This window comes from Drosophila elegans, unplaced genomic scaffold (genome assembly GCF_018152505.1).
Source record: "Drosophila elegans isolate 14027-0461.03 unplaced genomic scaffold, ASM1815250v1 contig_208, whole genome shotgun sequence".
Classification (NCBI taxonomy): domain Eukaryota; kingdom Metazoa; phylum Arthropoda; class Insecta; order Diptera; family Drosophilidae; genus Drosophila; species Drosophila elegans.
The window spans coordinates 10,687,077-10,712,995 of NW_024545578.1; the positions used below are offsets into that span (position 1 = coordinate 10,687,077).

At 41.8% G+C, this 25,919-nt stretch overlaps 5 protein-coding genes across 5 annotated transcripts in view; 3 read left to right on the top strand and 2 right to left on the bottom strand.

Moving 5' to 3' along the window:
• LOC108146710 (cell wall protein RBR3) overlaps window positions 1–9,323 on the bottom strand; it is a 34,547-nt gene extending 25,224 nt beyond the window's left edge. The window contains exon 1 of the mRNA XM_017272790.2: window positions 8,871–9,323. The gene's annotated coding sequence lies outside the window, so the exon portion shown is untranslated. The remainder of the gene's footprint in view (window positions 1–8,870) is intronic.
• A 6,027-nt stretch (window positions 9,324–15,350) lies between these two features.
• On the top strand, window positions 15,351–17,643 carry LOC108146966 (tumor susceptibility gene 101 protein). Its single transcript, XM_017273223.2, has 7 exons — window positions 15,351–15,537; window positions 15,639–15,723; window positions 15,795–15,860; window positions 15,931–16,206; window positions 16,271–16,494; window positions 16,555–16,904; window positions 17,270–17,643. The coding sequence occupies exons 1-7, from the start codon at window positions 15,493–15,495 to the stop codon at window positions 17,454–17,456; spliced, it is 1,233 nt and encodes a 410-aa protein (XP_017128712.1). The 5' UTR covers window positions 15,351–15,492; the 3' UTR covers window positions 17,457–17,643.
• LOC108146967 (transmembrane protein 258) lies at window positions 17,626–18,103 on the bottom strand. The gene is made up of 2 exons (XM_017273224.1): window positions 17,992–18,103; window positions 17,626–17,931 (listed from the first exon to the last, which is right to left on the bottom strand). Exon 2 carries the CDS (start codon window positions 17,928–17,930, stop codon window positions 17,694–17,696), a length of 237 nt encoding a protein of 78 aa, XP_017128713.1. The 5' UTR covers window position 17,931; window positions 17,992–18,103; the 3' UTR covers window positions 17,626–17,693.
• A 435-nt stretch (window positions 18,104–18,538) lies between these two features.
• Window positions 18,539–25,911, top strand: LOC108146592. Its single transcript, XM_041708144.1, has 6 exons — window positions 18,539–18,667; window positions 18,728–19,073; window positions 20,497–22,764; window positions 22,828–23,027; window positions 23,110–23,247; window positions 23,315–25,911. Exons 1-6 carry the CDS (start codon window positions 18,659–18,661, stop codon window positions 25,772–25,774), a joined length of 5,421 nt encoding a protein of 1,806 aa, XP_041564078.1. The 5' UTR covers window positions 18,539–18,658; the 3' UTR covers window positions 25,775–25,911.
• LOC108146736 lies at window positions 19,465–20,269 on the top strand. Its single transcript, XM_017272840.2, has one exon. The coding sequence runs from the start codon at window positions 19,546–19,548 to the stop codon at window positions 20,230–20,232; it is 687 nt and encodes a 228-aa protein (XP_017128329.1). The 5' UTR covers window positions 19,465–19,545; the 3' UTR covers window positions 20,233–20,269.
• Window positions 25,912–25,919: the final 8 nt, after the last annotated feature.

Here is a 25,919-nt window from a genome sequence, read left to right on the forward strand (position 1 = left end):
GGAACTGGTTCACCTGACATTAATCAGTGGATCGAGGAACTTGAAGAGTGTGCACTTACGGTTGAATGGAGTCAGTTGCAGGTGTTTATATATGCAAAACAATTACTCAGCGGAGCGGCTAAGCTTTACGTTCGTAGTCAGCGTAAAATTGGCGATTGGGGCTCACTGAAAGCTGCATTGCTAGAAGAATTTGGGGTTAAAGTTACATCGGCAGAGGTTCATCGTAGACTTGGCAAGCGACAACAAAAGAAAACCGAAACGTTACAAGAGTACCTGTACGCGTTAATGGAATTGGCGAAGCCAATTGATTTAGACGATGAAAGCTTGATCGAATACTTTGTCGACGGTATTCCAGACTCGAAAGGAAACAAGGCTTTACTTTATCAAGCCAAGAAGCTAAAGGAGCTGAAAGTTCAAATCGAGGCATATCAGAAAATGCGAGGATCGGTGAAGCACGTCAAGTATGACTCTCACTTTTATAAAGGTGAAAAGGAGACAGTGAAAGCAGTTGAGAAGGTTAGGAAATGTTTTAACTGTGGTGATGAGTCTCACATCAAGAAGGATTGTCCAAAGAGAGACAACAAGTGCTTTAGGTGCAACCAGCCAGGACATAGAGCAGCCCAGTGCAAGGTCGAGATAGAAACTAAACAGGAAAAGGCAACTAATCTAGTGCAGATGGAAGGCAGGGTGAAGCCAACAAGCACGTTCACGTCTTCGGGATTGGAGTTGAAGCATGTTTCGTTTGGGAAAGTAACCTTCAAAGGATTAGTAGATACAGGAGCAGACTTGTGTTTATTGCGACGCAACGTTTTTATAAGGCTCGGAGTAGAAAACCTAACAGGAGGTGAAAAATGTTTGACAGGAATTGGGGAAAGCCAAATTGTGACTTTTGGAAGCCTGACAATACCAGTGCAGATTGATGGCATCAATCTCAACGTTGAGTTTCACATTATATCGGACGAAGACATGGCATTTGATGCAATTTTAGGTAGAACTCTTCTAGATAGTGTCGATATGAAAGTGACAAAGGACGGAACCGAGTTGGTTCGAAGATCAGACAGTCGGGTCGGTAAAGGACAAAAGTTTGAAGTTCGTGAGAAAGAGAAAAACGGAAGTTCATGCTCAGAGCTGCTGAATGAATTTCAGAGTTTGTGTATGATGACCATGGAGCAGGCAGAAAGCAAGCTAGAGGTAGACATTTTACATTTGCCGCACTCGCAGAGAGGTGTTGTGAAACGCATGATAGACGAATACAAACCAATTAGGAATGTTCATTGTCCAGTCGAGATGAAGATTTTATTAAGCGATGATTTGCCAGTTTTTCAGCATCCTCGACGTATCGCTTTTAGTGAACAAAAGGTAGTTGACGAGCAGGTTCAGGAGTGGCTTGAACAAGGGATAATCAAGCCCAGTACTTCAGAGTACGCTTCTCCGATCGTACTCGTGGCAAAAAAGAATGGCCAGAAGCGATTGTGTTGTGACTATCGCAAATTGAATGAGAAAATAGTGAGGGACAATTTTCCTATGATACAGATGGACAACGTGATTGAGAAGTTACAGGGAGCGACAATTTTTACGACACTGGATTTGACCAACGGTTATTTTCATGTTCCGGTAGAAGTAGGCTCCCAAAAGTATACCTCATTTGTTACACAGAACGGACAGTACGAGTTCTTGTATGTGCCGTTTGGCATTTCAAACTCGCCGGCAGTTTTTACGCGTTTTATAATGGCAGTTCTCAGGGAGCTCATCAAAAACGGTGACGCAGTGGTTTACATGGATGACATTATCATCCCAAGCAGTGATGTCGTGGAGGGAATACAAAAGCTGCAAAGAGTTCTTGAGGTCGCAGAACAGAACGGGCTGAAAATCAATTGGACCAAGTGTCAAATTTTGCAGAGCAGGGTAGATTTTCTAGGATATATCATCGAAAATGGTTCGATCACACCCAGCGATGAGAAAACACAGGCCGTAGCAAACTTTCCAGTGCCGTCTAATCAAAAAGCCATACAACGATTTCTTGGTTTGACATCATATTTTAGGAAGTTTGTGGATGGATACGCAGTAATAGCTAAGCCATTGTCAGATTTGCTGAGAAAGGATGTAAAGTTTGAGTTCAAGGAGTTACAGCAGGTAGCATTCGAGCAATTAAAGACAGCGTTGACTAGCAAACCAGTTTTAAAACTGTACAATCCTAGATTGGCTACAGAAATACACACGGATGCGTCGAAGTTTGGTTTTGGGGCAGTTCTTCTACAAAAGGATCCAGAGGATGGACATTTACACCCTGTCATGTACATGAGTAGAAAAACTAAGCCTTGTGAAGAAAAATATCACTCATACGAGTTGGAGGTCCTAGCAGTCATAGGAGCGTTGACAAAATGGCGAATTTATGTTTTGGGAACGAAGTTCAAAATCATCACAGATTGTAACGCGTTCGCCATGACGATGAAAAAGAAAGAAGTTCCGTTGCGAGTGGCTAGGTGGGCAATGTATCTGCAAGACTACGATTACGAGATAGAACATCGATCAGGTACAAAGATGAGGCATGTAGACGCACTGAGTCGAGTAGCTTGTTTTGTGTTGACTGACAGTGTAATGCACAAGTTGAAGGAAGCTCAGGTGGCAGACGAGTGGACAAAGGTAATCAGGAATCTAGTTGAAACAAAGGGGCATGAGGATTATTACATCGTCAATCAAATATTGTTTAAAAACCCAGACAGAGAGTTGATTGTAATTCCATCTCAAATGGAGACTGAGATTATACAGATTGCTCATAAGCAAGGTCATTTTTCGGCAAAGAAAACACAGGAGCTGGTGGAGAAATCCTATTTCATTCCAAAGTTGAGGGATAAAGTAGCTAAAGTTGTAGGCAGCTGTGTGGAGTGCATCTTGGTTAACGCAAAATCCGGAAAACAGGAAGGATATCTAAATCCTATCGATAAGGGGGACAAACCTTTAGTCACTTATCACATAGATCACGTAGGGCCGATGGAGATCACCAAGAAAAGATATAATCATATCTTAGTAGTTGTCGATGCATTTTCGAAATACGTTTGGTTGTATCCGACGCGTAGTACTGGAGTTGAGGAGGTGCTAAACTGTTTAGACAGGCAGGCCATAATATTTGGAAATCCCTTCAGGATCGTGTCAGATCGTGGTGCAGCTTTCACATCGCACTTATTCAAGGAATACTGCGAGAAAGAGAAGATCCAGCATTTATTGATCGCTACAGGTGTACCTCGAGGTAACGGGCAGGTTGAGAGAATGCATAAGATCGTGGTGCCAATGTTGTCAAAGATGAGCCTAGAAAATCCAGGAAATTGGTACAAACATGTGGGTAGAGTACAGCAGCTAATAAACAATATCGAGCCTAGGAGCACAAAGGTAACCCCGTTCAAGTTGCTAACAGGTGTGGACATGCGTGTAGTTGACATTACAGAACTCAAAGAACAGGTGCAGCAGTCTTTGATAGAAGAGTTGGACGAAGAGCGTGAACAGATACGCAAACAAGCCAGGGAAAACATTCAAGCTTTACAGGAGGAGAACAGAAGAGCTTTTGATTCAAAAAGGAAAGAGGAAAAGCAATACAAAGTCAATGACTTAGTTGCGATTAAACGTACTCAGTATGGGGTGGGTTTAAAGTTGAAAGGAAAGTATCTTGGTCCCTATAAGGTCGTCAAAGTTCACAAGCATGGCAGGTATGATGTGGAGAAAGTGGGAGATAGCGAAGGACCTTTGAAAACTTCCACAGTATCTGAGTTTATGAAGGAGTTCGGGACGAACACCACGTCAGGAGGGCCGAATGTAGGAATTAGGAATAAACCAGAAGAGCAAGAACAGAGAAACACACGGAGTGGACGTCAGTTCTGACAACACAGAGAGAGATCGCTAATGTATGCGTGCGTTTAACAGATCAAGAGAGAAAAACTCTAATAAAGTCAGTTGATGCCGAAATCTCACGCTAGGCAGTCCACAGAGACACACTCCACTTTGTAAACTCGTTAAAGTTTAAAACACCACACAACACTCAGTTTGTAATTAACTCAAATATATAATAATAAATAAAGCATTAAAATAATAAAACTACGTCGTCCTGGAAGTAATTCGCACTAACGGAACTCCCGGGGCCACATAAATTGTTGGGGGAATGTTGAACTTTATATTCAGCATACAATATTCTATGATTCCAGTGTAATAAAAATAAATTAATAATAAATAACAATTTTCTTACAACCCATTATTCAAAGTGTATTACACATACGCCTTGTTAACCGACGGTTTAATGACATATCACTGATACGCAGTGTTGTATTTGCCAAACGAGTTTATTTTTGCTTACTATTTTTAATATCATTTTCTGTTAACTTATTTTATTACTTTATAATATCAACCTAAGTACATAACTCAAACAAAGCGAAGCCTTTGCTGACATACGTAATTAATTGTTTACGACTGTTTAAGTTATTTTGAAATTACCACTCAAAGAGCCAGTTTGCTCACTGTTACTAATGTCTTAACTATTGTAAATATTTGTATGACAACTCTAATTAATAATAGGTGTTAAATGAGTTTGCCAAAAAGTGGCAAAGTCAATGTCGAATTGCTTATCGGTCGTTGAACTCAGCAAAAACAGCAATTTTTGGCAAATCAATTCGTTACGCTCAACATGGGTAACTTAATAAGTAAGATATTAATAAATATAAACTGTCAGGCTGGTCAGCAACTCAACGACGTGCAGCTGTCATAATTTTTGGACTATGGCAAACGATATGGCGATCGCAGAAGTGGGGGACAAACTCGTGCCTCGTTCAATTTTTCGGTAGCTCAATCAAATTATAAAAAAACTGACGGACAGCAGCAACAACAACAAGACGGCAAAACAAGCTTGCAAATTATTTACAATTTATATGCATACAATCTACAAGCTGAAAACTACGAAATATTTCTGCTCAGCTAGAGCCGAGAAACCTTCAACTGCGGTTTAGCATTAACGCTGATTTTGGCCAGATTTCACTGTACTGCCCTTGCCACTGTTTGCTAAACGTTCTCTAAGGTTGTTGGGAAAGTTTGTGGAACGCCGATCGCAGGTCGGGGACCTGTGTCAAGGGCTTTTCATTTTAAATCACTCAAGGGCTTGGAAAATGCAAACGAAAGTGGACCAATCATATTAAATTATTTGTAAAATTATCAGAACATTATTCGTATCAACTTTTATAATAAGTTATGTATATACAATAGATTATTTTTATGAGCAAGTTTCAAATGAAATTAAATTAGAAATATAGATCGGCTAGACATTAATAAAGAATCCATACAAATAAGACATATTCCAATTAGTTGAACAATTACAAAACTCGGCGGCTTAGTAACACATCAACATGCAAGCTAGTAACCAAAGTCTATATTACAATTAGCGTGCAAAATGTAATGACAGAAACGTTCTAAAAGAACAGGTGTTTAGAAACTGCATTAAAAATCTGTAAAGTTTACAAAGTTACAATATTTTTTTTAAATAACCAAAATCAATATGTCAACTGATTGATTGATATTAACAAAACATTTATATACACAAACAATACATAATGAACTAACTTAAAACATTTAGTTTTTAAGCATACAAATAAACCTTAAAAAGAAGAACGATTTAGAAAAAACATTAAACAACCTTTTTAAGTTCCCAAGATCAACCAGTTTCTTTGATTAGCATAACCTCCCTTAAATTGAATTATTTTTGGTAAACAGTTTTCCATTTTTGGCAGACAGCTGTATAGCACTCGTTGCCATTAATGGTTAATTAAATGAAAAATTTGTTTTTATTATTTCGAGACTTGTTACATTTTAAAGCGTTAAATGGCAAACATATTTTGAGCACTTATTTCGCTGTTGTTATTAATTTTGCATTTGCCGCCTGGCTTCCTGCTCTTTGTTCGGGGTTACGTTTCGTCCGTCCGGCTAATGGCCAATTTCAATTCTTTATAGACCATTAGGAGAGCACCCAGGCCCAGGCCGAGGCAAAGGCACTGGAACTGGAACTGGAACTGGCACTGGCACTGGCGGCGGTAACAACAACTATAACAACTCATTTAATGGGCATTACTCATCTGCGTATACTTGATATGGCCACGCTTCGCGACCTTGCCAAGTGGAGGCGGTGGCTAAAAAAAGAATAGCCATAACCAAACCAGATCCGGAGGGCTGGACACGCATCGCGGAACTAAAGTCGGAAATCAGTCTCTTTGTCTTTGATTTATTACGAAATCTTCGCGCTAATTGCCCTCGAAATGTAATCCACTTCCCATTTCTAGACTTCCTAGTTTCAATTAGACTTCAATTGTGCAGCCAAGCGACCGATCCATTAGTTGGTCACAGGGTCACCGATTCTATTCCCACGCCAACGCGATTCTCGATTTTACCAACTATTTTGCATTCATTAATGGGACAATCTCCGGTTCGTTCAGTTCGTTCGGTTCGGTTCGCTTTAGTTATCTAATGAATGCGAAACCCCCTTTTCCCTGCCATCCGACTTGCCGGATCATTTGGCTTATATAAATAAACATTAGAGACAAGTTCAAGACGATAATTGTCTAAAATAAAAAATAGAAAAAAAGGCGCGAGCCAGTTCGTGAGCATATCTGAACTGGGCTTCCATTTCCATCACTCACCCACCACCAGCGGGTTCTTAATTCTCGGCATGTCAGTCAGATCTAGTCAATCAATTGGCTACGAAAACGTTCCAGTCCCCATTTGGCTCGCGGTAATTCAGCTGACTTGGCCAAAAGGGTTAAGTGCGATGGCAAAATCGCAAATCATGGTAATTATGAACGGGCCGTGGCACTTGCGAAATTAGTCGACTTGGCAAACGCTACGTGCATTAATTGTGCGGTCACATAAAACAGGCCAAGAGGGGCGGTGAGGGGGCGTTCAGCAGGTGGTAGGGTAACTGCAGCAGCTGCCAGATGAGATCGAACCTGCACTGGGCTACACGGCAACATTTTCAATAAATTGTGTAACAACTTTTCAGGCAGAAAATCATCTTCTTGGTTTTTATGTATAAATATGATCATTAATGATTTTGGCATTTATTTCATATAATTTATTAACCAAAGGTTGTTAAAATAACCTATAGTTTTATTATTATTTAGATTCTTAACATCAAATCACAATTGTTATATTATTAAAGAAATGAAAGCTTTAAAGTACAGGTAATTTGCCGATATTTATTTATTTATATTTATTTTTATATTTGAATTTTATTGATTTTAGTTTGTTTAATTTTAATACAACTTGTAAACAATACCCAAAAAACGTTGTTTTTGTAATGTGTATAGATTATAATCGTCTAAATAAATCAGGGATAAAATGTATTTTAATTAATTAAGATGTAGCTAAAAAAGAAATGTTTTAACAAAATAACCACAGTAAAAATGTAAATTTTATTGTCAATTTTTTTCGTTAAAGTTTGATGTGCGACCCCGCAGTTCAGTGTCTAATGCCTCAATTGCAAATTCGAATTTTAAATATGTGTCATTTACGGGCGCAACAATTTTTCTACAAATCTCCATACAAATGTACAAAACTTTTTTGCCGGATTTCTACATCTGCTGAGTTATGAATGCAAATGCTAATGCAACGGCTGGCTATAAATCCCCCGGCTTATATCTATATATATCCATCTGACTATCGATGTAGTGCATCGGCAACAGATGTGAAATAGAAAAAAAGCACAAGAGAATCTACAAATTAGACACGATTTTTTTTAGCTGGCTAACACGATCCGAGTCTCATATGCAAGGCAAACGGAATGACAACTTTTAGATATAATATAGAATATCTATACACATGTGTCTGATGTGGATAACCATCTGTATGCATATCAGAGCGGTCGAGATGAGGCAGCATTTAATAAAGCTGCAGCCGTAGGTGATAATCAGCAGTTTACCCTTTCTGCTAATTGGACTCAAATTGCATGCCCACAAAGTAAAACTTGGTTTTTTTGTGGCCTTGTCTAGGGCGCACAGCTGTGCACACGTTCTGAGCGCAATTTATGGCTTTATACTATAGACTATAGACTATAGTCACCGCCGATCTGTCTCGATCTTTCGAGCGGAACAGCTGGCAGCGTTTACCGTCACTCAGAACTGTGTGACACGCCTCCTCTTGACACCGCCCCCTAATCACTGCCTCCCACCAAATTACATATCAATCATTTGGTTTCAATTGACCCTGGCAGTCGATCAGTTAGCAATTTTCCAATTTGGAATGCATTCGATTCCAATTGATTTCCATCTGTGTTCTTTTTTTTTGGTCAATGATTCAGCACAACTGGCGCCAGCGTAAATTTATGCAAAATATATACATATCAAATATTTCAAATATGTTGACTGCCTTTGAATTTCATATCGAATTCTCAGGCAAATTCTTAGGAAACTGCGAAATGCGAAAACCGCAAATAAAATTAGCAAAACATAGCGATAAATTTAGTAAGAAAACGCAACTGGCGCCAGTTTTTTGTTCACAAATTAATACACTGATAAAAAGAGGGGCTAGATACACAAATAACTTCGTTGATTTATGAAATATTACTTCAGTACAAAAATTGGATAACTGATTTGTAATCTATCTTTAACTGAAAACGGTAAACCAAAAATATAATTGTTATTCTTCATGATTATTCATAATTTTTTCGCATTGTGTAAAAAGAATACAACAAATATATAGTGACTTAAATAGACACACAATTTTCATTGCAATCCTGTTATTTAAAGTAGTACAATTTGAATCAAGAAAAATTACTAGAAAGTTGGGTTTTAGTAAAGAAATTTTTTTTTAATTTGTAGGACTATTTTAAAATGTAATACACAACTTACTTTTTATCTGGCTATATATTTTCTTCCTTGTCTTGCTTTATTAAAATTTTCTTGGTATTGCTGTGGCTGACTTTTGAGTCAAGCGTGACGCATTTGATTGCTGACTTTTGTTGTCTGCTTGTATAAAATTGGTCAATGAACGCGTTTGTTTATGAAAATGATTTCGGTTTTGGTTTTAACGCCACTCTTTGTTAGTCCCAGCCTAAAGTTTTTGTTTTATATTTTGTTTTATGCACTTTTGAGTGTCTGGGGTTTGAAGTTCTCCCCTGTGGGTGTCGCTCGCAGTGGACTTCCTAGAATTATTTGCCTTTGCTTGCTGAACTTAAAGAACAATTGTTGAGAGCACACACGAGCGAAAAGATTTTATTTGAAATACGTTTTTAAGTTTTCGATTTTTATATGCGGAATTTGGAAAGGAGACAGACAGCGGTGGGACTTCCGATGCCGGACAACGCCAACTGACAACTGTCAACCCAAAACAAACATTTAGCGCTCGACAAAAAAAGCCTCGACCGCCGCCGAGCAGACGGTACATCAATTTTTCATTTAATTTAAATTTAAATTCAGCTTAGGCTCCTCGGCTTTTTCGTTCAATTGCCGGGGCAGGCGCAACGAATGCTCTTTGCCTTGCATTCCATTCGCGGTGACGTGTCTCCGATCTTCGGGCCGCTCATTATCTCTGGGGCAGCTGCCAGGTCACGTAATACACGAAAATAAGTTCTGCCCGGGACAAAAATCAATTTTACGTGCCAAAACTCATCGATAGCCACCGGGGCACTAGTCTCGCGGTGGGCGCACCGAGGGCGAGTGGGCGTGGCCCTGAAGACAATTAAAGTTCACTTAGGTAGCGGCGTTGTGTTTTGTAAGTTTGACTGGCTGGGCGCATGAGAAAGGTCGAAAAGTTCGTTGCCTAAGTCTTTTGATTTGCGTCAGGTGTTTTTCGCATTACCGGAAGCACTCGTCAAATTGATGAGTAACTGCGGCACTCGGATGTGGTCAGTGAAGTGCTACTGTGGATCGTGACCAAGGGGAGTATAATCATATTGTTGAACGGTGAATTATTTAAGGTAAATGTTCGTTGTGACTAAAATAAGAATTATTGACAAATGGGTTTTATGTTTTAATAAACTTGTACTTGGTTTAATTAATTGCGGTAGGTTCAGATTAAGCTGGTAAAATACGCAAACCCATAATCAAAATTAATTGTATGTTAGTATAAAAGTTTAAAAATAAAATAAAATTTTACTTATTAATTTTGTTGTTTTCAAAAAATGGATTTAAAATGTTATAACACACCTTTTTAAAAATAAAAATAGTCAGAAGAAAAATCGTATTAGAATAGACATTCTGAAAATATAAATTTGTTTTCAAAGCTTTAAACAAATATATTTTAATGAAAATTAAAAAATCAAAAGTCTTTGGAAGACTCATGACTGATTTTACGGAATTCCCATAAATTCTTCTTTTAACAAATATAAGTCTACACAACTTACTTTAGGAGTGACTAATTTTTTTCTTTGGTGACTCACAGACCGCATTCAAATCCGAAACTTATTCAATCAGCATCAATCAACTTCTGTTCTAATTTACCACTTGAAAAGAGCTGAGCTGAGATTTTTCGCCACTCCATTAATTACCAGAAAAACGAAACAAAATCAATTCATTTAACTGCAAAGATTACGATGCGAAATGGTCATAGAATTATATAAACCAATTCGAGTGTGAGTGCTTTGGCCTAGGTGATTACGTGCCCAGCATTTGAATTCAAATCGAAAACTGGAAACCCCAAGTCAGCCAATGATCATTCATAAATTTCGTTTTAACGATAGCGGAGCAGAAACGAAACGAAATACAAATAATATAATTAATTGAACTTTTATGCGAAATCTAACAGCAATCTGAAGCCAAAATCGAGGCAAAAACAGTAGCCATAAACATAGACAGATGGCAGATAATTTTGTACCGAGATTCATTGATAATTAGAATAGTTTTAAGACGTGATAAGGCGGTCAGGGCTAAAAACTGAGCTCTCTTGACTAAGCCAAATAAAACAAAATGTTTCCTGTAATGATGACATTGAAGGTCTATTCAAAAATCTGGGTAATTGTGTCTGTCGTCATTATGCTGAAAAATTAATGTCGAGTTGAAATGGGTTTTTGGGTTCTAGAAAACGAAAAAAAAACAACAACTGGCCGAAGGTTTTCCTAGGCTCATTTCACATTCTAAGCTGTCAGCGCTGTCATTGCTTTAATTTAGTGCTCTTCCAAAAGTCAGTAGACTCGAACTGGAAAATACCTGGGAAGCGCTTCGAAAAGTATTATTTTGATTGATAACATTTTAGCCAGCAATGCGGAACTAGAGCTAACGGCCCATCCACAGAGATTGTCGCCCGGAGCAGGAACACGTCGCCCGAGTCCCAGTCCCTGTTCAATTCATCGATTACTGACAGGCCAACAAATGATGGCTAATTCAAAGTTTGCACAAATCAAAGAACCATCAATCATCCGAGCACACGAACAAATTTGGGTATTTTGTCACAAAAACAAAGCAATTTACTAATTAATGGTTTCAGTCGTCGAGTGGCAGAGTTCACGAATGTAAAACGCTCGGGAAGGCGAGGAGGAGCAGCAGGTGAATACGGGGTTTGACCCGGAAGTGACCCCCAGATACGCCCAAAAGCGGAGGGCCCATCTCGAGTTTTTGCTTCAAGATTTTAAGATGAATTGTTGGGGATGGAAGTTGAAAAGAATATGTAATTAAGCTATTAACAATCCCCTAAGGAGAAAATTAAAACCCTTTTAGCTTAAATTTAAGTCTTTTAGTTTTTTCTTAGCTCTGTAAATAACTAATTTCCTCATGGCCAAAAATACTTTTAGTTAATGATATACATTTCATATTTTATTTGTTATACGGTACATATTCGTATTGAAGTTCTTAATTTATTAATTTGTCTGGAATTTAATTTGCTTTTCTTTTATAGTTTTATTCTCAATCTATTTAAACTTAAACTTGTATTTAAAATACTTTTTACGAAAAGAAAATTATGGATTAATTAGCAAAAATTCATAAACCTCTTCGTCGTAGCTAAACATTTTTCATCAGATCTATCCGCAATTCTACTCATGCTCAAAGTTCAAATATCTGATTGAATATTATTTCATGCTTTGTGTATTTCTACGTATTTATTTGTTCTTGGATTGGTTTTGTTTTTTCCAATGTTTCGTGTATTGTTCATTAATAGCTGCAAAGTGATGCTGGCAGAAATGTGTTCTTTGTTGTTAATGATATTGTCAGTGGGGGCTGGTACCGAAAACACAATCATATGGCTAGCAATGGATATATATAGCATGTCATGGCAGCATCAGGTGTATTATTGATTCTTGCGCTGGGTTTTTGTTCAAATGGTTTATTGTTTTTATGGCATCATAATAAATAACATTAAATAGCATTACAGTTGAGTTTCAATTGGTTTTCCGCCTTTTGGAAGAGGTCACTGGGGCTGAACCACATGAATAATGAGTTTAATGGGTGCTGTTCCTTTGAATTCCGCGGGGAATTTAAGCTTTTCTCCATGAAATCTCTTTTTGCGGTCACTTGGAACTCACTGACAGATTAATTTCATTAGTTTTTTCATTGGCATTTATTTTTAGTCTATTACTGTTTAAGCGGCGGTGCTCATTAGGCTTTATTTTTAGAACTCCGAGCAATAAGTACGCCGAAAATAAGACTCGGTTCAGAGTGAAGACTTGCCATTTTCGAATGTAAAGACATAATGGCAGCCAATTAGCCGGGCTTTGCCTGCCCACTTCCGCTTCTGACCAAGTCCATTATGCCGAAACGGATTCATCAGGCTAGAACTTCGGCCCGGATCGTCTGTTTGGGTCAAGTACTCGGCCTCAAAGTGCTGAAATTGTTTTAATTAAATTTATTGCTCACAAGGCAACTCATTAAAAGTCATTGGCAGGCGTGAAGTGATTAATCGAGCTGTGAGATTCGGTTGACAAAATTGATGACTTCTGAACGAGATCCAATCGCCCGATTTCGAGAACGTGGGTGGTCCAATCCCGCAATCTCGCATATATTATTCTACTTTCGATTCTGAGCTGCGTTAAGAGCGATACCTTCCAGGCCAATGAAAAATGTTGTCCACGGCAAAAAATAAGTAAAAATAAAAACTTACAACAGTTAGTTGGTCAATGGGTTATTATGATAATGAACTCAATTGCCGCAGCCCAGAGCTTTGTTGTAATTTGGCTGGCCTTGGGACATGGGCTAGAAGATTTCACAGCCAAAAGAGAGAATAGACGACGCACACAAAGATCCGAGGAACGCGATTATTACGATGATTATCATTATCGCGGTGGCAGAAGACGAAGCATACAGCTGGCCGGAGGTCAACGCGGTTGAGAAAATCAAGTTTACAAAAGCAGCACAGCCACACAGAAAAATATTTGGATATTTCTTAAGATATATTACTTTATTATCAGGGGTGTCACGGAAATCTTTTTCAATCAAAAATGCTTTATTGGTAAAGTAGCCATATATTGAAACTTACGAAATCATTAAAAAAAAACAACGGAACAAATAAGACCAGCCAACCAAAAGTCTATGTAGATTCTACAAAAGGTGGCTATACCAAATTTTCGGTTTTATTTATTATTACTCAGTATATACATGAAATAGTAATAAAAGATCAAAGTTCCTATGGTATCAGAGATATTGTTAAAATTGTGGTGTTACAAATTGTCTTTTATAAAAACTATAGTTTCAGAACAAAAATGAACATAGTTTTTTCATAGTGCATAGCCGGAGCTGAAGTAGCTTCAGGTTGGCTTCCAGCCTGAGTTCCCCAGCAGTAGCTGTGGCCAACAGTGATAAGAATCGCGTTAGCTAATTAAAAGCGACCACGAGGCGTATGAGTAATCGGCAGTCAGCCAGCCAGAGTGTGCCCAAAGTGATTTATGTGAATTCACTTCTGATTTGAACTTCAGCCGAGCGCTTCAAGCGAGTTCAAGTACACATGACCAACAATTTGTATTTGGCCGAAGGCAAAACGCACAAGAAGCCAATTGCCCAAAAGCACTTGCCATTCCACCAAAAAAGACCATCCAACCGAAGCAGCCATACCCAGTCTATTTTTATACATTTTTAATTTCTCAAGCTATGGAAGTAAAAATTGTAAAACGTTTTTGTAATATCTAAATCACGAGCATTATTTAATGCAAAGGTGATATTAGCATTAATAAATTTTTATGGAAGATGTTGTTCTAGAACACCCCAACAATTAAAACAATATCCCAGCAATGCCACTGCTGATCTACCCTTAAAGATAGGGCAACATTTTGGCTACTGTACTTGTTCACTGATTGCGCTTTGGCCAGAAATCAATCAGCAAAGCAAACAGTAACAAAAGGCATTAGAGCTGACCTTCCTTGAAATCGAAATTTTATGTGCGCGAACTTGAGACATTGGAAGTAATTACTGTCAAAGCGAAATCCGCGACGGAATTGAAATTCGCGACAAAGTGCTTCGAAAAAGTTTAACGACTTGCACCAATTTCTGGGTCCAGTTAGGCTTAACGAGTGGAGCAATGGGTCGGTACATGGATTTATTTTGCAGAGATAAACCAATCGTCAATTGGCGCTTTTTAAGCTTAATTGTGGCCCGAGGGCTCCGATCTGTATAAGATTTGGTTAATTAAAATCAGAATGGGCAACTGGAATTAAGCTAAAAATTTAGAGCCATAAAACCAAAAGTGCTAAGATCATTTAAAGCCATTGAACTTTCCCTTGCCATACATTGTTGGTTTGTTTTTAAACAAAAGTGAAATTACAATTCTAAATTAAATAGAGTCGTTCAAGAGTACTGGAATTAAGAGTACTAAAACATTGATCCATTTTTAAGTTTTTATAAATATGTAATGATTTTAAATAATATCATGGTTATACTTTTAATATGAAATACGAATATTGATCTCTTTTTATTAGATTATTTTTTATATAGCTTAAAAAAAATTAAATAAATAAAAATAAACTCCCTAGACGGCCAGAAAAGAGATTGGACTTAAGATATTTTTTATGTCATGTGTTCTTTGTGTGCTCTAAATGTACTTATTAATTAACTAATTACTTATTTTGTATTGTATGCATTTAAGGAGCGTTTAGAACAGCAAATTCACTTGCTTTTGCTGTATTCATTTTAAGCTATTGACTGAGATGTAACGGTTTTTGGCGATAGCAATTTAAAAGGGTGGCATCACTGGTTATTCAAAAATACAATAACTAAATAGTATTTTTTGTCATAATTTAAAGTGCCATTCTATAGAATATAGGTAGTTTTATTTTGTTGCACAAAAATTCGGTACGAATATGGGGAAAACCGAATAAAAAAAACTTTTCCGGCATAAAGTTTTGGCCAAAAGTGACCATTTGGCAATGAGTCAGAAATCCGTATTGTGCTGTATAGCACCAAAAATCAGACGGTCACACTAGGCCAGCGTTTCGATACTATCACTTTGTTTTCATTCAACAAATTTGCTGTGAACTTGCCTACGAAAAATCACTAAATCTTAGACGAATTTGAAGAGGAATTCGATTTAAGCCGATCTGGTTTGCCAAGCATAATGCCCGCGGTCGAGGAGACACAAATAACAAAGTATCTATCAAAGGTGAGGCCCGTCTATGAGTCATGCACCCACTCTCTGGGATTTTCCTCTTTCCTTTCTTCTGCACGCAACGCAATTAACGATAATAATGAAATTGATTGCAGTATAAATATGTGGGTGCCACCAAAAAGGACGTGGTGGATGTGGTCACATCGTATCGCAGCTTGACCTACGACCTGCAGAGGTTCGGTAAGAATCAGCTGATAACAGCATCCCACCTGGGTAGTATATACATTGTTACAAATATTTCACCATTTCAGTATTCAACGATGGCAGCTCCAAGGAATTGTTCACCATACAGGGCACTATTCCCGTGGTCTACAAAAGTAATTAATTATAGTCAAGTGTGCCTCTTGATAGTATGTGATAATGTAAATGTGTTCTCTTCACCAACAGATAACACCTACTACATTCCCATTTGTATATGGTTGATGGACACACATCCGCAAAATGCACCCATGTGTTTTGTCAAGCCCACGCCCACCATGCAGATAAAAGTCTCGATGTACGTGGATCACAACGGAAAGGTCTACCTGCCTTACCTGCACGACTGGCAGCCGCACTCCTCCGACTTGCTTTCGCTCATCCAGGTGATGATCGTGACCTTCGGCGATCATCCGCCGGTGTACTCAAAGCCCAAGGAACAAATCGCTGCGCCATATCCCACAAACTGTGAGTGGAGGTTCTTTCCATCCGTGTGACAATGTTCATATAACTTATATTGTCTTTTTTTCAGCCTTCATGTCTCAGCCTGGCGGACCCGGTGGCAGCAACTCGTTTCTGCCTTATCCCACAGCTGGCGGAGCTGGTGGCGGCAACTTTCCGCCATATCCTACGGGTTCCAACTTCGGACCGTATCCGCCGGGAGGCGCTGGTCCAGCTGGTCCATCCGCCGGCTATCCGCCCTACATGAACTTCCCGCAGCCGGGTGGCGGTGGCTACCCACCAGCCGGGGGATATGTAAGCCTAAAAAAATATTCAAATTACAGAAGAAGGTGTAATAATTCGGTTCCCCTTTAGAATCCCTCGTCCAATCCCAGCTCCACGGGCACCATAACCGAGGAGCACATCAAAGCATCACTCATCAGCGCCGTGGAGGACAAGCTGCGCCGTCGCATCCAGGAGAAGGTGAATCAGTATCAAGCCGAGATCGAAACTCTTAATCGCACTAAGCAGGAACTGGTTGAGGGCAGTTCCAAAATCGATGCCATCATTGCGCGCCTCGAACGCGAACAGGTTGATATGCAAAAGAACATTAGTGTGCTGAAGGACAAGGAGCAGGAGCTGGAGAAGAGTCTGGAAACGCTGGAAAGCGCCGAAGCCATTGATCCCGACGAGGCGGTGACCACCACAGCGCCGCTATACCGACAGTAAGTTGATTACAAATTGGGGTGTCACTTAAAACTTTAGGTTATGATTTTCACTTTTCTATTGATCAAATTAGATTCTCACATTGTTACTTAATATCCAAAAGTTAATCATTTAGAGCATTTTTATAAACTTGCGGATGATAAAACAATATTATCTATAAGTTCTTTATAACAAATGATCAAATTTCTCTGAGAACCAAAAAATGCCTGATATCTTAATGTGGTTTATAAAGCTGGTATTTTAGTACTTACCATTCAGATAATGAAGAGGACATAGAACCTGACAGCCCTATTGTCCATTTCTGGGACTTCCAATTTATCCTTTTGTCCCTAGAAAATAGCTTTAACTCAATATCTATTCACAGATTACTCAATGCCTATGCCGATGAGGCGGCCACCGAGGATGCCATTTATTATTTGGGCGAGGGGCTCCGTGGCGGGGTCATCGACCTGGAAACCTTCCTCAAGCACGTGCGGCAGCTCTCCCGGAAGCAGTTTATCCTACGTGCCACCATGCAAAAGTGCAGACAGAAGGCCGGACTGGCCGGATAGAATAGCAATATTTTCAAAAGTTGCCGTGATTTCTTATTCGACGGGGGAGTGTGTGCACGTGTAGACGATTTATATGTTAGCATAATATATATTCGATATTGTTTTAAGCGCAAATTGAATCTTTAAAATTGGAATTACAATAAACCTTAATAAAAAAGAAGGCCTCATGTACGTTCACGCCCACGGACATATCTTTAGTTTATTTCTATACGGAATGGTCTTTGCCTAGATTGTATCTCATACGTAAATACCGACGGTTAGCAGCAGGAATACGATGCCGAATCCAAGGAAGATGGAGGCGCACAGGCTAATCAGCAGTTCCTTGATCAGGGTGCTCTCCTTGGAGCTTTTCCGGGAAACCACGAAGATGAAGAACCAGGCGGTGAAGAAGGTTCCGATTATCAGGAGCACGGTGGCGAGGTGGGGGAAAACGGCCGGGTTCACGGGCGAAACGTAACGCTGCATCACATCCATACTGAAAGAATGGAAGATCGTCAGTTTGGCCATATATTTAACACACTTTCGGCCAACTTACATTGTATTTTAGCTTTAATTACTTCTTGTTATTTTTTGTCGCAAATTGTACGTGGCCCGGCAGCTAGGGTTGCTCTACTCGTTATCGTTATCGGCATCGGCCGGCACCCCCACAATCGATAGAGTTTACAACTATCGAGTCAACCAAATAACAACACAATTGGGAGGAAGAATTTAATTTGTATTGTGAAGTCAAAAAGTGAACTATTTAATAGTTTCCATATAATCTATTAATTATTGGATATTAGTAAGTTCGAAAAGATCTTAAAAAGCAAACAAACAGCAACATTTTTAGTATTTATATGCTATATACTGTGAAAAGTTATATCTAAAAACTTTTGTTTTCCTTATTATGTATAGCAGAAATAATTATTTGTTCAAATGTAAGTTCAAGTAATATGCGTTAAAACTTAAACAAATATATATGTAAATCATTAATTTTACCTTCAATACCTTTATGTAATCCTTTCTTATAAATCAGCTTGTTTAACATTCGATAGTCACTAATTTCGATAGCCAGATTGCCATCACTGCTTCGATTACCTCTCTCTTTTCCGAATGTCCATCACTAGTGCTCTGCCATCAACGTGCTCTTTTTTCTTTATATTACTTTTTATCAATGCGCAAGAAAACCAAATCAAAGGCAAAGGAAAACAAAGACGCGCAGAATGAGTGATGTGAGTGCTGGCCATAATTCCAATTGACCTATTGTCATAGCCCTCAATCCGAATCCGCAGCTTGAGGAGATGGACAGCGAACGGCTGAACGAGCTGGAATCGATTCTCTACGCCTCGATCCACTACAGCGATGGAACGGACGAGCAAGGTGCCCTGGATCAGCCAGCGATGGAGTCAACTAGCGAGCAGGATGCCAGAAGTATGCCACCGCCTTCGCAGCAGCAGCAGCCAAATCCTGGCCAGCGTTTCGTCAGCGGGACGCGAGTGATCAACAACAACAATGCGGGCCCAAAACTGAAATCACGCTACTGGGCGGAGGGAGGAGGAGGGGAAAGTGAGAGGCATGGTAAGGGGCAGGTGACGCAGGCGGAGGAGCTGCAGGCGACCACAAACAAAACAATCCCAGGTGAGAGGCAATCAGTAGTGGAAATATACACCATCTATATATTAAAGAACAGGAACAAATCAAAGTCTTTACTAGAGTACCTTGCGTAGGACATCTTATATCTAAAGTTTGACAATTTTATATGGTTTGGGACATTTATTTGCCAACTAACTTAAGAAACAGGAAACTGAACAAAACATTTGTTTATGACAAAAGTGATTTGTGCTTATAACTTAAGCACGTTTCTATGATTTCACTTCTTTTAATCCTTTTCGATATACATCTAATATCCAATACATTCAACGTTCTGCATCCATTTATTTACTTTTCGATTTTATTTTGACCAATTTCATCAATTTCAAATCAAATTACGTGATTTCTTTTTTGAAATTTTGAAACTCCCCTTTACAAAATCAACCCGGCTTTGGGCACTACCTTTCAAAAACTGTTCTGTTTCCTTGGCGTGCATTCCAAAATTCTCCATAACTCCTCGATGATGCCCTGCTTTCTCAGTCGTTTGCTAGGCCTTGGGAGGTGCGGCCTGCAAGTGCTTCACAGGTGGTTGGTCCACTTAAACCACTGCACCTTGGCCTTGGCAACTCTCGACCTGGTCTGCATTGTGAGTCTGCTCCACTACCAACTCGTGCGGCACGGCCGAGACCTATTCTTTTGGTGCGAGGAGCTGAACCAGCGGCTCGTGGAGTACCTGCTCTCCGGAATCGTGCTGATTGCCAGTGTGAGCGTTCTGGGCTCTTGTGTGGACGGCATCATCTTCTCCGCCCTGGTTCGCCGGCAAATGAGTCGTCACGATATGCCCAGGCCGTACTTCGAAGAACGTTACCGACGGTTCGTGTTTATGCGGCTAGTGAGGAACTTGGAGGACGCCCTTAAGGTGCAGGCCAAGCATTCCGAGATGGGTGACAAGATGATGACTCCCCCCGAGAATCTTTCCGAAGCTCAGCAGCTGATCAGGGAGGCAATCGACGAGTTTCGCACCGCAGTGCGTGTTCTACTCTGGCCCAACCGATCCGACCTCCTGGCGGAGGCGTTTGTCCTCTTTCACATCAGCGAATCACAACTTTCGGAGCTGGAACTCCATGGCTACAAGCTGAACGATGTGGAGTTACCGGACATAACCAATGCCCGTCTGAGCCATATGTTAAATCCACTTTGGTATTGAAAGTCTCCAAAAATTAAAGATAACCTTTTATAAAGTACTTTTTTTTTTTAATTGGTCAGACGGAGTAAGGAATATGGGTTTTTTGTGCTCATGCTGGCTTAGGTAGAGTGAAGTTTTTAATGGATCTGTGATAATAAAAAAGTAGGGAAATTCAGCTAGGAGGTAGGCTTTATTAACATATTAAAATAAAAATAATCTTGATTGCTAATAATACTATACAACACAGATATTAAAAAGCCATATGATTTCATGTTTGTCTTTTAGATGCTGCAGTATCTTCCTCCTTATCACCCAAGGATTTCGAGAAGCCTAAAAACAAAAATCCCTTGCTGACACCCAAAAAGGGAACGCCAAACCAATCTAAGCCAGCAATTCAGCCACCAAATCAGCGGCAAAACCAACAGCATCAAAGTCCACAGAAAAAACCGTTGCCCAAGCAGCCAAATCAGACACCAAAACTGCCACAAAATCAGCAGCCGAAACTGCCACAAAATCAGCAGCCGAAACTGCCACAAGATGCGCAACCAAAACAACAGCAAAATCAACAGACAAAACAACAACAAAATCAGCCACAAAAGCAGCAGCAGCAGCAAAGTCAGAAGCCAAAGCAGCAACCAAATCAACAGCCGAAGCAGCAGCAAAATCAGCAAAAGAAGCCGCCAGTAGTACAAAAACCAAAACCGCAGGCCACTTCACCCGCCAAAACTAACCAGGAAGCCTACGAAGAGGAGCGTTTCGACCAGAGACTGCTAATAGCCATCCCACCAAACTGCCCACCCAAGAAACAAAACAAGCAGCAGCAAAACAAGCAGCAACCGCAAAATAAACAGCAGCAGAAGAAACAGCAACAGCAGCAACAGAACAAACAGCAGCAGCAGCAGCAACAACCAGGACCTGGACCCTTTGGCAAGGCCAAGCGCAAGCTGGAGCAGATGGAGCGCCTGGCTGCCAAAAAACAGAAATCCAAACAAGTTCAGTTGAACAAAAAGCAGCGCAAGCAGCAGTCTGCACTGGTGGAGTTTGTGGACCTGGCAGATAGCAGCCAATCCTCAGATGACGACGATGTGGTGCATGTGCCACTGTCACCAACTCCCATCATCGAACTGGACGAGAGCGATGAAGAGCAGGCCTGCACTTCATCTCAGTTGTTTCACGAGGAGAACGCCATGGACGCGACGGATATGAAAATGGGATTGTCTTGCGTTACTGAGCCGGAAGAAGAGGTGGGAGTAGGGACTGGCAACATCACCCCATCCATGCATTCGCCCTGTTGTTCTGTCATGTCCAGCGATGACTTTATAGTCCAGAAGGATACCAGTCGCCTGTTGGCCGAACGTAAGAAAGCCAATGATGAGGATCTTCTTGTTCTGACAGAGAATGCTATAAGGGAATCCATTGGCCATGACAAAGAGGTTGTGGTTGTGGGTGGAACGAACACTTCTCAAACTCAAGAAACAGATCCTGCGGCTGATACCTCGTCGGAATATGAATTCGTTCCCCCTTCGCGTCTGGAGCAGATTAAGCAAAAATATCGAGTGGATGAGCAACAATTCAGAGCTTTAGACGTTTACGAAAGCGAATCCGACCTCACCGAGAGTGGCATCTACTCGAAGGCCAAGTCAAGAGCCACGCCGACGGTCATACGCAACGTGGACTCGCCCTCGGGCAGCTCGTCCGTGGAGGAGGTAGTGGAGGTCAGTGTGCAGAAGACAAAGCGTCTGCGTAAGCGCTCCTGCTCAACAAACAATCACAGCCAGTCGGACGGCAACAACGAGGATGGGTTGAATGATTCAGACAGCGATGATGGGGCCCATTCAACTGGAGTTCCTGGCATAGCCCGTGGGATGGCAGTGGAGCGATGCAAGCGCAAGATTCGCCGAATCAGCATACGGCGAAACTCTGATGAAAATCCGAAAAAAGCTGCACGTATTCAAACACCAAAGTTATCTACGAGCCATGAGGCCAGCTCGGAATCAGCTTCCGAGGAGCAACTGCCAAGTGCCAGGGAGATAGCCGAGAGATTGCTAAATCAGGAGAAAGGTCGGGGAAAAGAACAGGTGCAAGAAGCTAACACTGATGCCCCCGATGCTGTCTCCATTGGCGACGACGCTGATTCGCAAGCCGAAGCAGAGTTTCACGATGCCATGACGGATCGTTTGGCGGCGCTGTTTGAGCGCATTGATGAACAAGCTCGAAAATCGCAGGAGGAGGAACAAATGGATGTCAGCGGCTACCTTTCCGATGAAGAAGATTCCCGAGAAAAAACTGCAGATACCACGGTGAGATCCGAAGAGGATTTGGATGCCTCCAACGAGCTTGAGGAGGCCGCCCCAGAGGAGCACGATGGGGATGGGGATGTTACGATGGAGGAACCTGCCGTCCAAGTGGAGCACAATGTGGCACATCTAACGGATGACAGTCTGCCCACGGGCGGTCAACTCATTGGCTGGAACGAGGAGATGTGCCGCTTTTACAATGACAGCTGGAATGGCGAACACTTCTCTGTTCACAAACTTCATAAAAGCATGAGCGGTGAGTGCCTAAAACTGTTACGGAATTTATAGATCTTGAGTTGTTAACCATCCGTTATTGCAGCGCATCGCCAGGAGTGGAGGATCAACACTGCTGATAGGTATCCGGTAGCACGACCCCGTTCGCATGCCAAGTGCACTAACTGCTTTGAGATGGGTCACGTAAGATCCAAGTGCCCACGTCCTCGCAAGCCACTCGTTTGCTTTCTATGCGGCACTGTGGGTCATGCCGAACCCCGCTGTCCCAATGCCATCTGTTTTGGGGTAGGTCGTACATCTTATCTGACAATCGCATTTCCTTTTTTCACTTATTAAATTTTACTTAAATATAAATTGTATTTTTTAGTGCGGATCAAAGCAGGCGATTTATGTGCAGCAGTGCAACAAGTGCTCCTTCCACAGCCGCCTGGTCTGTCAGCTGTGCAAGATGAGAGGCCACGGCACGGATCACTGCCCGGACAAGTGGCGTCGCTACCACTCTACGGTAACCGTAACCCAGACATACCATTCCTTGCAGCAAGTAGTTTAAATTTTCCTTTAATCTCCGACAGACTCGATCCAATGTAGAGCTGGATAGCAGGGTGCAGTACAGGAATAAACAGTGCAGCTACTGCGCCGGACGCCATCTCTTCGAGAACTGCCGACAGCGAATTGGTGACTTTCGCAGCACCAACTACACCAGCCAAATTGTGTCGCACCAGAAGATCTACAAGAATCGCGGAGAACCCGTGGGTTATCTTGGCGATCTGAGTAGCTTCTTTGCCATTCAAACTCCATTCAACTTTAAATGGAACAATCCGAATATCCCCAAAAATTGCTACTATGCTAGGTTCCTCATTCATGTCAATTTGGCCAGGACTCAGCCAGTCAAAAGGAAGTCAACCACTGCTCTAACGGAGATTCCGGCGAAGGTTTATACCCATGACTACGTGCCCAACGCTCAGGTTAGGGCGGCTCGGGGAGAGGACCCAACTGGAATGGTTAAGAGATCGTCTACAAAACAAAAGAAGCAACCTGATGAGGCAGCAACTGATGAAGTGCAACCTGAAGTAGAACTGGAAAAGGAGCAGCCGGAAGAGAAGCAACCAGAAGACGAGGAACCAGAAGAGGAACAACCTGAAGAGCAACAACCTGAAGAGGAACAACAAGATGAGGAACAACAAGATGAGGAACAACCAGATGAGGAGCAGCCTGGGGATGAGCCCGCTGAGGAAGATTCATCGGTATCCATTCAGCGTGAGGAGATTACTACCAACTATCAGTCTCCACAAATGGAGACCGCCAAAATTAAACCATCGGTGGCACCCCATGAGCTGGACTCTGATTCGAATTACAGTTTTTCCGAGCACTTCGAGGTGCCCAGTTCGACAACCACCGAGGATCAGGAGGATCAACCTACCACTCAACTACCTCTCGATCATCCCATGGCCTCTCTGCCCGATGTCATACCCCTGAGTGGAAGCCTGGATGACGATTTCGAAATCTCCCCCCAAGGCCAGGGCATTTCCATGTGTGTTAACGCCAGCAGTAGCCAAAACACTGCCGAATTTATCGATCCGGACTCCAGTGAAGAGCTGCCAGATATCCCAAGCGAGGGCAAGATCATTATGGCGCGCGACCAATCCGAGTATCTGTTCAGTCCTGAGGGCCGAAACTTCCTGGCCGCTGCCGCCAAGCAGTGCCAAGTAAGCGTGCGCATGGACTTCAAGGACTACGGGTATGTTCTGGTGATCTACGGCCTCAAAAGGCACCAGGAGGAGCTGCAAGTGAAACTGCTGCGCCGCAACCAGGAGGTCAAGCGCAAGTCCATCGAGTTCCAGAGTCAGAAACCCCCCAAACGGATCGATGTGCTCATCCGTTTTATGCGAGATGGCATCAATAGTCTGAACACAAATCTGGGCAATGCCAAGAGCCACTATCTGCGCATCAAGGAGCTGGAAGAGTTGAACACCAAGAACGGCTTTAAGATGGCCGAAAAGAAGCGTCGCCAGTTGAACATGATCCTGGTGGGCCAGGCGGGTCTCCTGAATGGTAAAACCCATCTCGATCAGCTTTTGGTCTTGTTGCGTCGCCTGATCGATGAGTTCTCGCCGGATGATAACGCCACGCCACAGATGCGCAGCGAGATCGAGGATCATTGGCGCATGATCTTCACTGCGTATCCGCATCCCAACTACGACTCCCTGCTCAATAGTTATGGTCGTCTGGATCAGAAGAATCGCCTGCCCTCGCTTCACCTAGATCCGGTGCTGCTGGGATTTCAGCAAAAGAAAACGCAGAGTCAACCGCAATCGCCGACTAAGCGTGCTCCCTCGCCGACTCCTCCGCCGCCGTCGTGGCAGCATATGGCTCCGCCTCCACCCCCGAAAATGCCAAAGAAAAAGCAACAAACGGGTCAGCAGCAAACGAATCAGCAACAACAACAACAGCAGCAGCAGCAGAAACAACAACAGCAGCGGCAGCAAAATCAACAGCAACGCCTGCAACAGGAGCAGCAACATCAACAACGCATGCAACAGCAGCAACAACGCCAGCAACAACAGCAGCAACGCCTGCAACAGCAGCAACAACAGCAGCAGCAACATCAACAACAACGCATGCAACAGCAGCAACGTATGCAACAGCAGCAGCAATATCAACAGCAAAACAATCAGCAACTTCAGAAGGAACAGCAGCTTCGACGTCCGCAATTCAACCAGATGCCCTATAATAATCCTCAGCAACGATCGCGAGCCGATCTCCAGCTGCACCAGACTCTCAATCCGGAGTGCGACCGCCTGCTGGCTGAGATGGATCAGAACGAGCGTGGCAGCATCAACAAGGACGCCAACAAACCGTCCATGTTCTGGTCACGCGAATCGCTCAAGTACCTCGATGATCTTTTCAAGATGACCTCCAATAGGGACACCGTGGAGCGCCTGAACCGGGTGTTCCAGCGATCGCAGCGTGGTCTGTTGTCGCACAACGATTATCGTGCTGTTATTCGACTGCACTCCCTTTTGTGCAACTGAGGACTAGCGATGGTCTTGGGGGTTCTTCCTGGGGGTTCACTTTCATTTTGTTTAACAAATGCCAACAGATTTCACAATGGGTATCTGAAAGATATTACCCAAATACCGAATAAATACATAACTGACTATTTTCAAAATAGCTCGA